This window comes from Sorex araneus, chromosome 4 (assembly GCF_027595985.1).
Source record: "Sorex araneus isolate mSorAra2 chromosome 4, mSorAra2.pri, whole genome shotgun sequence".
In the NCBI taxonomy this organism is placed as follows: Eukaryota; Metazoa; Chordata; class Mammalia; order Eulipotyphla; family Soricidae; genus Sorex; species Sorex araneus.
In genome coordinates, this window is record NC_073305.1 from 48,502,523 (window position 1) to 48,519,465 (window position 16,943).

Below are 16,943 nucleotides of genomic sequence, written 5' to 3' on the forward strand. Positions count from 1 at the left end.
GGGACTTAACCCGGGTCTGCTATGTGCAAGGAAAGCACCTTGTCCACTGTATTATCTCTCTGGCCCCTGTCACTGCCTATATTTTTAATGACCACTGCTGTTTCCTGACTATACTAGGGGCATTCCTGCCATTTCCTCCCAGAGTATGACTGTGTCTGTATATCCAGGCCTATTAGATGTGGCAGTTCAGGAGAAGTTTCATCTAGTAGAAACTATTTCTCAAAAATTATATCCTGTTGTGATGAGAGTACTTACTCCAGACTTTATCAAGTAGAAGGAAGGGAACTTGGAACAAAACCCCAACACCGGGAAGTTCTACATCTAAGCAGAAAATATTAATCTTCCAGAAGTCTCTATAAAAAATTTCAGAACCTGAATATGCTATTACAGAAATCTATCAGATATGAATCTTTGGGTCTTACTTGTAAGAGACGAACTTTCAAAGATAATTCAGGAATTCAATTGTGAATCCCATCCCTATGCTTAAAAGATCTATTCAATAATCAACTTAGAATAAAACTCTTTATTCTTTGTTCCAGGAATTCCAAGTAGAGGATTTTAACTGAAGCCCTTACCTTAGCCATCAGCTCTATTCCTTTCCTGGTTCCAATACACCACTTCCTAATTAATTATGACTTGGCTTTTCTGTATAAGATCACAATATTTTCATCTGAAAGTGAGTCTAGGGCAGATTTTTATAAGAGGCAGGAGGGCTTGGGGCCACACCCAGCAGCGCTTAAGTGGTCACTCCTGATGGTTCTCGGGGGACTATATAGTCAAAAGACCATACTTGGTGCCAGGGATCAAGGAGGGGTGAGCTGCATGCAATATAAGCACTTAATACAAACTCCGTACTATCATTCCAGACTCTTTTACAAGATTTTTAAGGGAGAAAAAAAAAATATATATATATATACACACACAAAGTGAAACAACTATGTTACTTGGCAGCTTTGAATAGCATATATCCAAAATGTGAAATCTAATTATATGTAAAAAACTGCTCTAGGAACACATGCCTTGCTCCAGCCTTCCTTCTGCGATCACCAGCATCACATGGTCCCTATAGCAGTAAACCAGAATAGCTTTTGTGCACTATAGGGTGTGGTCCCAACACAAAACCAAAATGTTCTAAAATCCACTGTTTTAGGACTTACATTACTAATCGTTTTTCTCCCTTCAGATCACACACTCTTTAAGAAAGAGTGATAGAACTTATTTCTGTGCTCAAAGGCAAGAAAAACTTGTTACTAGAGTCACTTCTGATTTTCTCTGAATAAATCTGGCTGCTAGAAAAAAAATCCAGAGGTAGGGGCCAGAGAGAATATAGGGATGAAGGTTCATACCTAACTCAAATTGGGTCCCTGGTCACCACATGGTCCCCTAAGAATTGCTAACTGTAGTCCCTGAGGGCCCAGAGTACCAGCAGAGTGGGATAGTCCTGGCGACCTCTAGCAATGCAACCTTGGGGCCTCACATTGAACTGCTACTCCACTTGGCTAAGAGTCACCAGGAGCGGCCCTTGGATACTCTGGGCACTGCTTGGGTGGCCACCCTCACCAAAAAGAAGAATACTTTTATAATAACTACACTAGCTTGGGAGGTTGCACTGCTTTTTTGTTTGTTTCCAATATGAATGCCGAAACTCACTGTCTATGGCTTTTAAAAGTAAATGAATACTTCTGAAATGAGATAAACTCCATATTATAAAAAGACAGATACTGCGGCCAGGAGATATTACACATGATCCAGGTTTGATCAGCACATGTTTGCCAGGTGCAGTGCTGGAGGCCCCTAAGTCCCCAGGGGTGGCATGGGTAATCCCTTGCATTGAACCACTGGCCTAGGTGGCAGAGAATCACAGGTAGGGCACCCAGGTTTTGTGAGAAACTCTTGAAAGTCCAAAAAAAGGAAACATGACAACTACTATTGTTCAGTATTTGGTATTTTTCCAGTTGCTATATTCTTTCCTTTTTTGATTTTTGGGCCAAACTTGGAGGCACTCAGGTGTCACTCCTGATTCTGCACTCAGGAATCACTCCATGGTGGGGTTCAGGGGACCTAATGGGATGACAGGGATCGAACCTGGGTCAGTTGTGTGCAAGTCAATTCGCCTTATCCACTGTACTATCACTCTGGCCTTACAGTGTCTTTTTTTTTTTTTTATGGCTATGTTTGTGTGTGCTTGTCTATATGTCTTTGTGTGTATATATCTGTCTTCATTTTTCTTTGCACATATTGTGTCTGTGTGAATGTGTGCACTTTTGTACACATGTCTGTGGCTTTACATTTGTATGTTTGTATATGCATGTGTGTCTATGAGTGTCTGCATGTATCTGTGTGTATATGTCTGTGTGTGCAATTTTCGGTGTCTATGTACATATCTGTGTGCTTCTCAGAGTGAGCATGTGTGTGTCTGTATATCTGTGTATCTCTGAGTCTGTGTATGTATGTCTTTTGTTTGTGTGTCTCTGTATATGTCTCTGTGTGTTTGTGTGTATTGTGGGATTATGTCTGTGTATATGCCTATGTGTATTTGTATGTATGCTCCTCGGTGGGCATATCATGTCTATTTCTATTTTGCATATCTGGTTTTATGTCTTACAGTGTCTTTTTATTCTTATCAAAATATACAGACGGGTCAGAGAGAGAGTAAGGGTTAAGCACTTGCTTTGCATATCAACCAAATCCGTTTCAATCCCTGGTTCATACCTGGTCACCCAAGAGTAGTCCCTAAGCACAGAGCTAGGAGAAATCCCTGAGCACTACCAGTGTAGCGCAGCACTCACAAGCCAAAACAACCCCCCCAAAAGTGTAAAAAGTGTATAGACTTTAAAGAATCTTAACACTAAAAGAATTTTAATGAAAGCCTCAATTCATATTTTCCTCTCCCAGGGCCTACTCCTTAAAAGACAAAATGACTTTTATCTTTTAGCCATTTCTTGATTTATTATTTGTTGACATCACTGTCTTCCTTGTGTCACAAGGATTGAACACTTTTAAAGCCTTCCTATTTTGGGGGCTGGAGTGATAGCACAGCGGGTAGGGCATTTGCCTTGCATGCAGCCGACCTGGGTTGATTCCCAGCATCCCATATGGTGCATTGCCAGGGGTGACCCAAAAAGAGCAAACAACAACAAAAAAAATAAATTGTCCCTATTTTTGCAGCTGGGAGAGAGAAGGGATCACTAAGTCAATGATGGTTGGAGGGATTGCTTGGACTGGGAATCTACTTATCTACTTGTGTGAAAGTAGATAAGGACCAAACATTTTGGCCTCTCGGTATCTATATAGTAAACCATGATGTCCGAAAGTAGAGAGAGAGTAAGAAACTGTCTGCCATAGAGGCAGGGGGAGGGGTGAGGTGGGGTGGCAGGAGGGACACTGAGGACATTGGGTGAAGGGATAGATGTTCAATCATTGTATAACTGAAACTCAATCATGAAAGCTTTTTAACTGTATCCCATGGTGATTTAATAATAATAATAATAATAATAATAATAATAATAATAATAAATAATAGCCTTCCCATTTTTGGGGCTGAGGGATAGTATAGCAGGTAGGGCATTTGCCTTGCACACAGCCAACCCATATGGTCTCCTGAGTCCTCCGTGAGTAACCCCTGAGTGCAGCCAGGAGTAAGCCCTGAGCACTGATAGGTGTGATGTAATAACAAAGTAAAAAAATTTTTTTTTTTTTTTTTTTTTTGCTTTTTGGGTCACACCCAGTGATGCTAGGGGGTCACTCCTGGCTCTGCACTCAGGAATTACTCCTGGCTGTGCTCAGGGGACCATATGGGATGCTGGGAATCGAACCTGGGTCGGCCGTGTGCAAGGCAAACGCCCTACCTGCTGTGCTATCACTCCAGCCCCCCCAAAGTAAATTTTTTTTTTTTTTGCTTTTTGGGTCACACCTGGCGATGCACAGGGGTTACTCCTGGCTCTGCACTCAGGAATTACCCCTGGCGGTGCTCAGGGGACCATATGGGATGCTGGGATTCGAACTCGGGTCAGCCGCGTGCGAGGCAAACGCCCTACCCGCTGTGCTATCGCTCCAGCCCCCCAAAGTAAAATTTTTTAAATTAAAAAAAAAATGATAATGATAAAAGAAAAAAAAAGTTCCCAGGTTCATTCTCTCTATCTTTTATTATTGCATAACAATTTTGTTAAATGAATCCTCAGTGCTTACATATGATTATGTAAATGCTGTTTACTACTGAGCTTAAATAGTATACTATGATTATTTTCTTCTCCTGCACATTATATATTTTTCCTAAAATGAATGTCTTACCTGTTGTATTATCTCTCTACCCCGAACTGGTTGCCATTTTCAGTGCCACTTCACTTTTCTGCTTTTTCTCTGAACAACTCTATGCATCACTTACCTCTCTTTGATCTCCCAGGCCATGAATTGTAAGCTACTTAATTTTCTCCATTTGGGGAAATGTGAGGAAAATCACATTCCTGATCTTATAACCGTCATAATTCTTATTTTAAAAATTAGTCCCCTTGAACATGTTAAATGTATTTTTTTTTCATTTTTCTTTATTTTGGGGTGAGGGGGAACCACAATTAGTAATGCTCAGGGCTTACTCCTGGCTCTATGCTCAAGGATCACTCGGGGCAGAGCTTAGGAGAACATTATGTGGTGCCAGACCTCAAACCCAGGTCAGCAGCAAGCATGCTAAGTGCCCTACCTGCTATCCTATTGCTCTGGCCCCATAAAGCAAATATATCTTAAAAAAGCTTAAAGCCATAGTTCACTAGGAGCTGGAGACAGAATACAAAGGTAAGGGCACTTGTTTTCGGCTTACCATGGTTTGATGCCAACCATTACATATGACTCCCCACACCCTTCTCCCCACTGCCAGAACTGACCCTTGAGTACAGAACCAGAACTAGGCTCTGAGGACTGCTAGGTATAGCCCCTCAGGACTGTTTCTAAAGCCCCCCACACCAAATACAAAAAACTGTAGTTCACAACTATGCATACAAGGGTATCATACTTATGGGGAAACTAATTAGATCACATATATTGTTATAACAGATATCTATGTACATATATATATTAGAACTTTATATGAAATATAAGGCAGATATTTGAAAGTTATATGCCAACAAAAAATAACTTTATGATACCAAGTTTCCAACAAGAGAGAGTCAAATGTCTTGAGAAATAGGTGTTTTTTTTAATTTGCAAAGATTGTAACACACAGTACTTTTTTTTTGGGGGGGGGGTCACACCCGGCGATATACAGGGGTTACTCCTGGGCTCTGCACTCAGGAATTACTCCTGGCGGTGCTTAGGGGACCATATAGGATGCTGGGATTCAAACCTGGGCTGGCCGTGTGCAAGAAAAACGCCCTCCCCGCTGTGTTATTGCTCCAGCCCCACTTTTTAAAAAATTTCTTGTTTCCTGAATAACTATCAGTACCATTTTCCTGAACTCTCAACCCAGCCTGAAATATAGGAATCACCTGCACTTTTATTTTTTGGTGACAATTTGCTTAGGGTTCACTCTGGCACTGAGCTTAGGCTCAGAGATTGCTGTAGTCAAGACACCAATGGGTGTCTAGGATTGAACTGGGCTGTCAGTGTATGAGGAAAATAACCCTAACTTCTATGATATTCCTCTCGCCTCCATTTTAATCTTAGTATTGGGATCAAATCCAAGTCTCATAAAAGCAAGGCATGCACGCTATATCCTTGGACAGTGTTACTTTCTGTTTCCCTCAGTTTATCACAGTTTTAGAGAGGACCTCCATAGCTCTTCTAAATTTAACCTAATTTAAAACCGTAAATTTAACTTTTACAGTTTTAGTACCTATTGGTCCTCAGACTTTTACTTGAACACTCACTCAAATTTCTTTAGAATTCTAAGAACACCACTTTCATACTACATGTGCTTGTATTTACATACACACAATTACAATTTATAGACGTGCTATTATGTGGCAGGGACTATTAAAACACTAATTTTGCACTTTTTTATCCTCAAATCCTCAAAATAGGCACAATTTTTTTTTTCAGGGGTGGAGCAAGGGTGCATACCCAGCAATGCTCAGAAGTTACTCCTAGTTCAGTACTTGGGAGACAAAGGGATGTCAGGGACTGAACCAGTACCATGTGCCCCAGTCCTTTGAGCTATCTCCCTGGCCCAGAGGTATGATTATTTTCTCAATTCAGCAGATGTAAGAATGGAATCCTAAATAAACTGAGTGAAGAGCTAATATGATAAAGTAAGTAATCAGAACTGAGCTTTGGTTAGTTGATAATCACAGGATGCTTTTTTTTTTTTCTTTTTGGGTCACACCCGGCGATGCACAGGGGTTACTCCTGGCTCTGCACTCAGGAGTCACTCCTGGCAGTGCTCAGGGGACCATATGGGATACTGGGTCGGCCGCATGCAAGGCAAATACCCTACCCGCTGTGCTATTGCTCCAGCCCCAGGATGCTTTGATCATGTCCTTTCATCCCTTCCCCAAAAGGGAGCTCCTATCAAGGACTTCTCTAATCTCAATCAACTTTGGTCACAGACTTTGTGGTCCCTGAACATTGTACTCATTAGCCTTAGAGCTTTGGAAATGTCTTTTGGTTTTTACACTCAGGGGTTACTCCTGATTTAGCACTCCAAAATTACATCTGACAGTGCTTAGGGGACCAGATGGGTTGCCCAGGGTTGAACTGAGTCAGGCATGTGCAAGGCAAATGACTTATCTGCTGTACGATCTCTCCAGCAATTGGAAATGCCTTTTAAGCTAAATAAATTAAAAGGTTTCTTAAGGCTTGTTAAATTTAAGCCTCAAGTCATCAAAGGAATAAAACCCTACTCCTTTTTCCCAATTAGTTTTCACAGACAAGTAATATCTGATTGAAAAATAAAAGCTCTTCCAGGTCATGGTATCAAACAGGGACTACTTAAGCAACTACAGCTAATGAGTATTTACTGCACCTAGACCTACTGCTAATGGTTTTAGGCATATTAACCAATCTATACTGCAGTTCTACATAGGTACCATCATCAACTCCTTTTTCTGATGAGGAAATAGATGAGGCTCAGGTAAACAGAGCTAACAGCAACTGCTGGAATCTAAATTTGGGTATTAAAGTTCTAGGATTGACACCATGATGCTCCACATATATTTTCCTATTACTGCTCAGACTCAGTTATTTTACACTATCAACAATACACACACACATACACCCATGATCTGTTTTCTTAAATTTATCATCTAAGAAAACTTTTCTTAATAAAAACTTTTAAAACTCATTATTTTTGGGGCCACATACGGTGCTGTTCTCAGGGCTTACTCCTAGTTCTGCAGTCTGGGATCACTCCTAGTGGCTCTCAGGGGACCACATAGTGTGCTAAGGATCAAACCTGGGTTAGTTGTGTGCAATCCTTACTGCTGTACACAACTCTGGTCCCTTCTTAAGAAAAATTTTAGAAAAAAAAAATTATAAACATAATTCTGCAGTGTGGACTACATATGCTTTTTTTTCTTTTTCTTTTTTTGGGTCACACCCAGCGATGCTCAGGGGTTACTCCTGGCTTTGTACTCAGGAATTACTCCTGGCGTGCGTGGGGGACCATATGGGATGCAGGGGATTGAACCCGGGTTGGCTACGTGCAAGGCAAACGCCCTACCCGCTGTGCTATCACTCCGGCCCCCTACATATGGTATTAAAATTTAGATAAACTCAGGATAACTTCCAAGGAAGAGCATGATAAGAAAGTCATATTTCCGAACAGAAACTTTACCAAGGAAGGGATACGAATGGCCAAAAGGCACATGAAAAAGTGCTCTACATCACTAATCATCAGAGAGATGCAGATCAAAACAACCATGAGATACCACCTCACACCACAGAGGCTAGCACACATCCAAAAGAACAAAAGCAACCGCTGTTGGAGAGGATGTGGGGAGAAAGGGACCCTTCTACACTGCTGGTGGGAATGCCGGCTAGTTCAGCTCTTTTGGAAAACAATCTGGACGATTCTCAAAAAACTAGAGGTTGAGCTCCCATTTGACCCAGCAATACCACTGCTGGGAATATAGCCCAGAAAAGCCAAAAAGTATAGTTGAAATGACATCTGCACTTATATGTTCATCGCAGCACTGTTTACAATAGCCAGAATCTGGAAAAAACCCGAGTGCCCTAGAACAGATGACTGGTTGAAGAAACTCTGGTACATCTATACAATGGAATACTATGCAGCTGTTAGAAAGAATGAGGTCATGATGTTTGCATATAAGTGGATCAGCATGGAAAGTATTATGCTAAGTGAAATGAGTAAGAAAGAGACAGACATAGAAAGATTGCACTCATCTGTGGAATATAGAATAATAGACTATAAGACTAACGCCCAAGAATAGTAGAAATAAGTACCAGGAGGCTGTCTCCATGGCTTGGAGGCTGGTCTCTCATTCTGGGCAACTCAGAGAAGGGAACACCAAGTAAAATGTGGTTGGAGGTCATGTGGGGGAAAGATGATGCGGGCCGAATATAGACTAGAGACTGAACACAATGGCCACTCAACACCTTTATTGCAAACCACAACACCTAATCAGAGAGAGAGAACAAAAGGGAATACCCTGCCATAGTGGCAGTATGGAGTGGGGGGAGACGGGACTGGGGAGGGGGGAGGGATGTTGGGTTTACTGGTGGTGGAGAATGGGCACTGGTGAAGGGATGGGTTATCAAACTTTGTAAGGGAGAAACATGAGCACAAAAATGTATAAATCTGTAACTGTAAAAAATAATAATAATAAAAAAAATTTAAAAAAAAAAAAAAGAAAGTCGTATTTCCTAAAGCTATTTGGATAGTCAAAAGCAACTTTTTTCTTTTTCTTTTTTTTTGCTTTTAGGTCATACCCAGGGGTTACTCCTGGCTTTGCGCTCAGGAATTACTCCTGGTGGTGCTCAGGGGACCATATGGGATGCTGGGAATCGAACCCGGGTTGGCCACGTGCAAGGCAAATGCCCTAACTGCTGTGCTATCACTCCAGCCCCAAGTAACATTTTTTTTTTCTTTTTGGGTCACACCCAGCAATGCTCAGGGGTTACTCCTGGCTTTGCACTCAGGAATTGCTCCTGGCATTGCTTGGGGGACCATATGGGATGCCGGGGATCGAACCCGGGTAGGCCGCATGCAAGGCAAACGCCCTACCCGCTATGCTATCACTCCGGCCCCCCCAAGTAACATTTCTGAACAACTACATAATTATGTGCTTTAAGCAATTATTTACGACAAATGATCCACATAATTTCATTTGCTTTCAACTTGCTTCTTCTATTGGCTATTAAGTTTCTAATGTGTAGATATTTTTAATTTTTTTGTTTTTGGTCCATACCCAGCAATGCTCAGGGGTTACCACTGGCTCTGCATTCAGGAATTACTCCTGGAGGTGCTCAGGGGACGATATGGAATTGTGGGGACTGAGCCTGGGTTGGCCACATGCAAGGCAAATGCCCTACCTGCTACATCACTCCAGTCCCTCCAGACAATTACAAAAATTTTGTAACAAAAAATGTTCTGTATGACCTGCAAAAGCAGAGTTTTTAGTTCCAGTGAGAAAATTAGAGTATCACCTAATTACTAGAACTATAATATGGCAACTCATAAGCTATTTTCAATATAGAACAGGGGGTTGGAACAATAGATGGCGGACAGGAGCTTGTCTTCCATGGCATATTGGGTTAAATTCCTGGTGCTCTATATGGCCACCTGAGTTCACCTGGAGTAATCTCTGTGCACACAGTCAGGAATAAGCCCTGAGCACCTCCCCCCAAACATAAAAAAGAATTGACGTATTAAAGAAGTGAAACATAATAAGATCAGAAACAGGAAACATATTCCTGCTTAAGAAGCTCTAACACAATGCGAAAGTATCGATATAGACTGACATACTTGTATCGACACACTGACTTTTATTGTTCCTCTATCCCCCATTCTATAAAAGACATCCCTAAAAAGGAATTAGTACTCTTGGATACTAGCAACTACACCATATTTTTAGCCTCTACCTTTAGTCTTGAAAGAATAGTCATAATGACTGGTGAGGGGGCTTACAGCCACTGATAAAGTTACCATGTCTAGACTAATTCTGAATTAATTTTACCAACTATACTTTCAAACTACTGCTGTCTTCATCCATAAAATAAATTAGCACCCAATAAAAAATGTTATTTCCTTCATGCTAAAGGCTCTGCTTTTCATCTAATTGGTACTAATCATGTCACAAGAGTTAAACTTTCAAGAATGTTTATGCATAAAAAAGAACTGCACACCTGGATAGCCTCCTGAGACCCAACATCTCACTGTCAAGAGTGCTCCTGGGAAAGCAGAAACAAACATTACATGTAAAGAGAAACAAAATAAGCAACACTGGAGGGTCATGTATAAACCAAATACGGTTGAGAAAAAAAAGAGGATTATTCAGTCCACAGGATAAGATAGTAAGAAGACTTAGAACATTTCAACATGGAAGAGAGCAAGAAGATTTTTGTGCAGAGGGATGGGGAGAAGAATGTACTCCTAGAACGAATACAAACGTATTAATTTTTCTCACACTCATTAATGTAAAAAAAAATAAGACAGTCATAATATTTAGAAACCAGGGCAAGTGGTACTTGGGAAAATTTGGCTCTGATTTATCTGGACAAACTTTTTTTTTTTTTCTTTCTGGGTCATACCTGGCGATGCTCAGGGGTTACTCCTGGCTCTACACTCAGAATTACTCCTGGCAGTGCTTGGGGGATCAAATGGGATGCGGGAATTGAACCCCGGTTGGCCATGTGCAAGGTAAACTCCTTACCCGCTGTAATATCACTTCAGCCTCTATCTGGACATGTTTAACTTAACTTATGCAGGCTGTTTCATTTGCCTGAAACAAATGAAATTCTGAACCAGTTGACTTACTATTTTAACATAATTATATTCTAAAAGTCTCATCATGCAATTTCCTTTATCGTAGTCCAAAGCATAAAAATTCCTTTTCTTAGCATTTTTTTTTTTTTTTTGATGAGTTGGGTGGCTGAGAACCTGTCAGTGCTCATGGGCTAATTCCAGCTCCATATAATGCTGGGAATCGAACCCATGACTCCTGTATGCAAAGCATGCACTCAGCCTGTTAAATCTTCGAACCCTTTCCTTGAACTCTTTTTGTTTTTGTTGCAGTTGGGTCACACCTGGCAGTGCTCAGGGCTTACTTCTGGCAGACTGGAGGGAATCACCTGTGGTACCAGGAATTCGTCACGTGCAAGGCAAGTGCCCTGCCTGTTACTATTGTGCTAGCCCGTTTTCCTTGACTTCTTAATGTCTCTGTATGCTTGTACTTCAAAAGCCCAGGTAGGTGTTTTCTTTTGATCCTTTGAGATATGTCTGTCATTGCTTTATCTATATCCGTCCTATTATTTTTATTACACGCAGAGCCTGGCAAGCTACCTGTGGCGTATTCGATATGCCAAAAACAGTAATAACAAGTCCCACAATGGAGATGTTACTGGTGCCCGCTCGAGCAAATCGATGAACAACGGGATGACAGTGCTACAGTGCTTATACTTTATTACACAAAACACTTTTAGGAAAACCTGTTTATGTCTACTTTTTGTCTGAAGAGGGATTTTTATTATTCTAAGACCATACTGTTTAATTTTATTTCAACGGGAAGTTTTATAGCAATAAACTGCTCTTAATTTAGTTGGGTTGTGCCACAATTAATAAGCCACAGATATAGGTAACTTTAAAGTATCTGGCTTGGGCTAATGCTTTCTTGTAACTGTTTTCTTAACACTCAGCTAACTTAAGATCTCTTTTCATCAGTGTTGGCACTGTCTGTACCATCACTTTTGCCTCCATTACCTTCTTTTGCCTGAGAAGTGTTTATCTTTGATTGGTGACTGATCTGGAAAACACACGTGATGCTGTAGTAGACTTATATATTTATACTCAAAGATGTCCTTGATTTGATGTCTCTGATCTGGTTTCACATTTTTCCTCCGTTGTCCCTGGTATAACAAGGAATTAAGAACTTGGAAGGATGAGATTCATTGGCCAGTACTGGAGGAGACTCACATCTCATGGTATACCAATCACTCGTTATTAGCCTGGCATAGTATAGCAGTATTTTCAGAGCTAAAAAAATTTCCAAAATGTTATTTTATAAGTGGAAAAAAGGAAAGCTTCTTTTTTCTAAAACACTTTTTTGAATTTCTTTAATCTTAGTGATATAAACAGATGAATAGAACATTGTCAACAGTTACTAATGACCTTTTCCACACAACTTTGAATACGTTAAGTCCTGCTATTAATGAGTAACTGCTTTATGTTTAAGGTAGTCTCTTTGGATTGACTGCTGCTAAAAAGATGATGAAGAGTTAAGGTTGAAGGAGAGGTTGCTGTTCACAAAGATCAAGCCAGAGAAACTCTGTATGTCAGACATGTAGACAAGAGATGGTCTCACGAAGTTCTACATAGAATCTTTTAGTAAGGTCTCCTTCCATAAAACCCATAGGTGAAAAATAAAGGATTGAGAAAAAGATCAGAAAGAAAACTAAATTATCTACCTTAACATTTTATTAACCATAAGAAATTGTAACTTGGTATTTTAGAATATAACACCCACAAAATGGATTAGACTAAAAGAGTAGACTAACAAGAAAAACAAAATGGTAAAGAGTAATGACTTACAGATGTACCAACTTATTCCTTACCTTTCCTAAAATTCGTATTCCATCTTTATAATTCACCATATAGGAACTACCTAAATTACTTGAGTGGCCCTCTTAAAAGGCCATAGTAAAATCAAATTGGATACCAAAAAAAAGATTAACATATTTTTATAAGCTAGATAAGCAGCTATAATTTTTATCTAAACCATATAAAATAGGTACCTCTACCAAAAAAGTGTTACTCATGCAAAATTTACAGAAGAATTCTATATTACCAAATCTTGAAAGCTTATGAGAATTCATATCTAGCATTTCCAAAATCATTTTTTGCAGTTATCTTAAATCAAATAAACAGAAACTGAGAAGATCTCTCCAGCTATGAGAAGAATATATACCTTTTTCTTTTGGCACTACCAGCATCAGAGGTGGCTGAAGAAATCATGCTGTCTCCATCCTCAATGTCATCTCTTCTGGCAAGCTCTTTTTTCTTTGCCTAAAACAGAGCAGATCCCAGGAATCAAATTCATTTTGCTGTGTAATCATATGGGACATTAATATTAAAGCGTTGGACCCTATCCACTTCACTCAGAAAGATATGACCACAAGTAGAATGCATAAAATTACGGAATGATCCAACATTTTCAATAATCAATTTAGCAAAAGAGAAAAAAAAACAAATCCAGAGATGAGAAACTAACACTAGCTAAAATGCAGTAAAAAATATATAATAAAATAAAATGTACTGAAAACTGCAAAGGGGAAGACAGTGGGTAGGGTGCTTGCCTTATACTCAGCTGACTTAGGTTTGATTCCCAACACCCATTATGGTGTGTCTGTTGTCCCACCCCTGCCACCACCCCACCCTCTTCACCTTGCTAAGAGTGAATCCTTAGTGCAGACCCAGGAGTAAGTCCTGACCATGGTGGGACACCCAAACAAAACAAAACAAAAAACTGAAGACCACAAAGGGGCAGGGGCCAGAAAGAGATAATACAGCAGGTGGGGTGCTTGCCTTGCACGCGGTTGACCAAGGTTCAATTCTGGGTATCCCATGTGGCCCCCTGAGCCCCGCCAGGAGTGATCCCTAAGCAAAGAGCCTGGACTAACCTGAGAGCACAGTTGGGTGTGGTCCAAAACAAAACAAGAACAAAAGGGGACTGGGAAGATTTCTCAAAGGATTGGAATACATGCTTTTGTATACAGGAGGCTGAGGCTGGATCTTTGGTATCTCATGATCCCCAACCACTGCCAGGAGTGCTCCCTGAGGAGTCAGGAGTAAGCCCTGAGCATATGGCCCAAACTCCAACCACTCCCCCCACCACACTCCCTGAACATACTCAGCATGTATGAATTTCAATTACACACTCAATAACTAGCAAAATCAAGAAATCATACCTGCATGACTTGCTGCAATTTTAGAACTCGCTTATAGATGGCTGAATTGGGAACATTATAGCGTTTGGCATTTTCAAACATTAAATTCAGGTCACACTCCAAATGATCTAGAGTTTCATATTCTTGGTTCTTTAGCTTTGTTCTGTGAAAGACAGATACAGATAGAATTTTCCATTATGAAAACTAGAAAACAGTCTTTGTAAAGTTCAATGAAAGAATCCTGAAAAGTACAAGAGATAATCTTATTTGTAGTAAAAAATTAAAAGCTTGAAATGGGGGCTGGAGCAATAGCACAGCGGGGAGGGCGTTTGCCTTGCACGTGGCCAACCCGGGTTCTAATCCCAGCATCCCATATGGTCCCCTGAGCACCGCCAGGGGTAATTCCTGAGTGAAGAGCCAGGAGTAACCCCTGTGCATCGCCGGGTGTGACCCAAAAACCAAAAAAAAAAAAAAAAGAAAAAAGCTTGAAATGATCCTTTTAAGATATAAAACAAGGAGGGTAAAGTACCACTGTACAATATGACTAACTGGAAACTCAAAACAACAAATTAAGATACTAAGAATTAATAATAGAACCTAGAAAAGTCTCTTTTGGTCATTGATGAAATGGTCAATTTTAAAGCAAACCTACTAGAAAAATCCCTTAATTGAAAAACCCTATTGGAGTTTTTTTGGTCATACCTAGATGTGCTCAGGTGTTACTCCTGGTTCTGCACTCAGGAATCACTCCTTGCAATGCTCAAGGGATCATATGGGATGCCAGGAATCAAACCCAGGTTTGCCTCATGCCAGGCAAATGCCCCACTCTCTGTACTATTGTTCTGGCCGCAGGGAGTAGAGCTTTTATTTATTTTTTTGCTTTTTGGGTCATACCTGCCGATGCACAGGAGTTACTCCTGGCTCATGCACTCAGGAATTATTCCTGGTGGTGCTCGGGGGACCATATGGGATGCTAGGAATCGAACCCAGGTCGGCCGTGTGCAAGGCAAACGCCCTACCCACTGTGCTATCGCTCCAGCCCCCCAGGGGGTAGAGCTTTTAAACTACCTTAATGAAGAGTCATGGCAACCCACTAATTTCTGAAAATCTGAGGTCATTTAGTTCATAAATGTTAGATGAAAGAAAAAGTATACTGACAATAGCACAAAGGAGCATTTAAAGAGTAAAGCTGAATAAAATTCTGGGAGTAACAAATATAGACAACGAATTGCCATCTAAAGACAGTGAGAAGCAGATGTGTCAGAATTCAGTGACCATTATTCTTCAACATGAATGTTCGTAACTAATTACAAGGGTTTGAAGTTGAGATTTTGTGCTGTTTTGTTTATGATTTTTAAATTTGGGGCTACACCCAGTGGTATTAAGGATTTACTCCTGGCTCTGAGCTCAGGGATCACTCCCATATGGGATACAGGAATAGAACTTGCTTCACTAGAAACAAAACCAAAACAAATGCCTAGAATAAGAATATCTTTCTTTTATTTGCCTTTTGAGGTACATAGAATATAATTTTATTTAACCCAATTTATCTCTTTTCATATAGAAGGGATCACTGTATCACTGTCATCCCGTTGTTCATCAATTTGCTCGAGCGGGGACCAGTAACATGTCCATTCATCCCTGTCACTTGCTAGTATAGCCCGATGGCGTATTGGGGGCTCTTTCAGGATCAGGAGAATGAGGACCATCATTATTACTATTTTTGGCATATCAAGTATGTCACGGGTAGCTTGCCAGGCTCTACTGTGATAGAAGGGATACTCAAACATATTCCAGACATGTGAAAAACACTTCTAATTTACACACGTATTTTTAGTTTTGGGGTCACACCTGTCGATACTCAGGTGTAACTCCTGGCTCTGCACTCAGGAATCACTCCTGGTGGTGCTTAGAGGACCATAAGGGATGCCGGGGACTGAACCCCGGTCAGCAGCATGCAAGGCACATGCATTACAAGCTGTGCTATCTCTCCAGCCCCTACTTTTAATATTCTTACCCATTTTAGAAGAAATATTTATGCATAGGCCAAGGAAGTACATTTATACTAAATAATGAAGAAAGCATCTTACCTGATTTGTTGCAGTGATATGGGCATTTTAATTTGCTGGTAATAATCAGGATATTTTTTCTTTGAAGGCAAATGGAAAAAAGGTTCAGCTATTAACTGCCCTTGGTTGTTCCGACAGCTCCTAACTGTGTCATAAAGCTGGTAAAAAGGATTTGAAACATCCATAAATGAAGTAATGCTCTCTGCTTCTGACTCTCCTTCCTCATAACGTGCAGCTAGAAAGATAAAAAACAGTATTAATCCAAGTGGAAGAAAGAACCTTTCAACAAGCTTCCAGATTAAACTAAAAAGGTTTGAGAATATTTTAAAAGAACAGTCTCTAGCTTTCATTAATAATGATGTAATGGGCTGTGGTTATGGCTCACTGGTAGAATATGCCATTCTTATGTGAGGTCCTGGGTTTGAGACCCTCCTCCCCACAACCACACACACAAAAAGGTGGTAGAAAGGCTTACTATAATTGCATGTTTATTTAGAGAAATGTTACTAAATAGAAGGAATGTTACACAGAAAAAAGTCATGCTCCTAAAATTCATAAAATAGATTCTTTTGAAATGTGCTTTATTCAGAGATTTCTCACTGTAAGTGCTTAACTCCGAACAAGCCCACTATTCACAGATTTCAGAACCAAAACAATAGCATGGAGTTAAGGATAGTATACATGTAGACTGGGCAGATACTGGCAGCTTGATTTAGCCTCAGTCTTTGTACCAATGAGCCACCGAATAATAGCACTCTCTAGGACTGACATCTTTCCTCAAAAAGGGAATTCTTCATTGGAAGCTAGTCATTTAACCCCCAAAGT

At 40.4% G+C, this 16,943-nt stretch overlaps 1 protein-coding gene across 22 annotated transcripts in view; it reads right to left on the reverse strand.

Annotated features, from left to right (window-relative positions):
- The window catches only part of PBRM1 (polybromo 1), a 106,934-nt gene that overhangs the window by 54,738 nt on the left and 35,253 nt on the right, over positions 1-16,943 (reverse strand). For all 22 annotated transcript variants that reach the window (XM_055135825.1, XM_055135834.1, XM_055135832.1 and 19 more), the window contains 3 exons: positions 16,140-16,353; positions 14,071-14,212; positions 13,071-13,168 (listed from right to left, as the gene is read on the reverse strand). In XM_055135825.1, the coding sequence (XP_054991800.1) occupies positions 13,071-13,168; positions 14,071-14,212; positions 16,140-16,353 (454 nt within the window). The remainder of the gene's footprint in view (positions 1-13,070; positions 13,169-14,070; positions 14,213-16,139; positions 16,354-16,943) is intronic.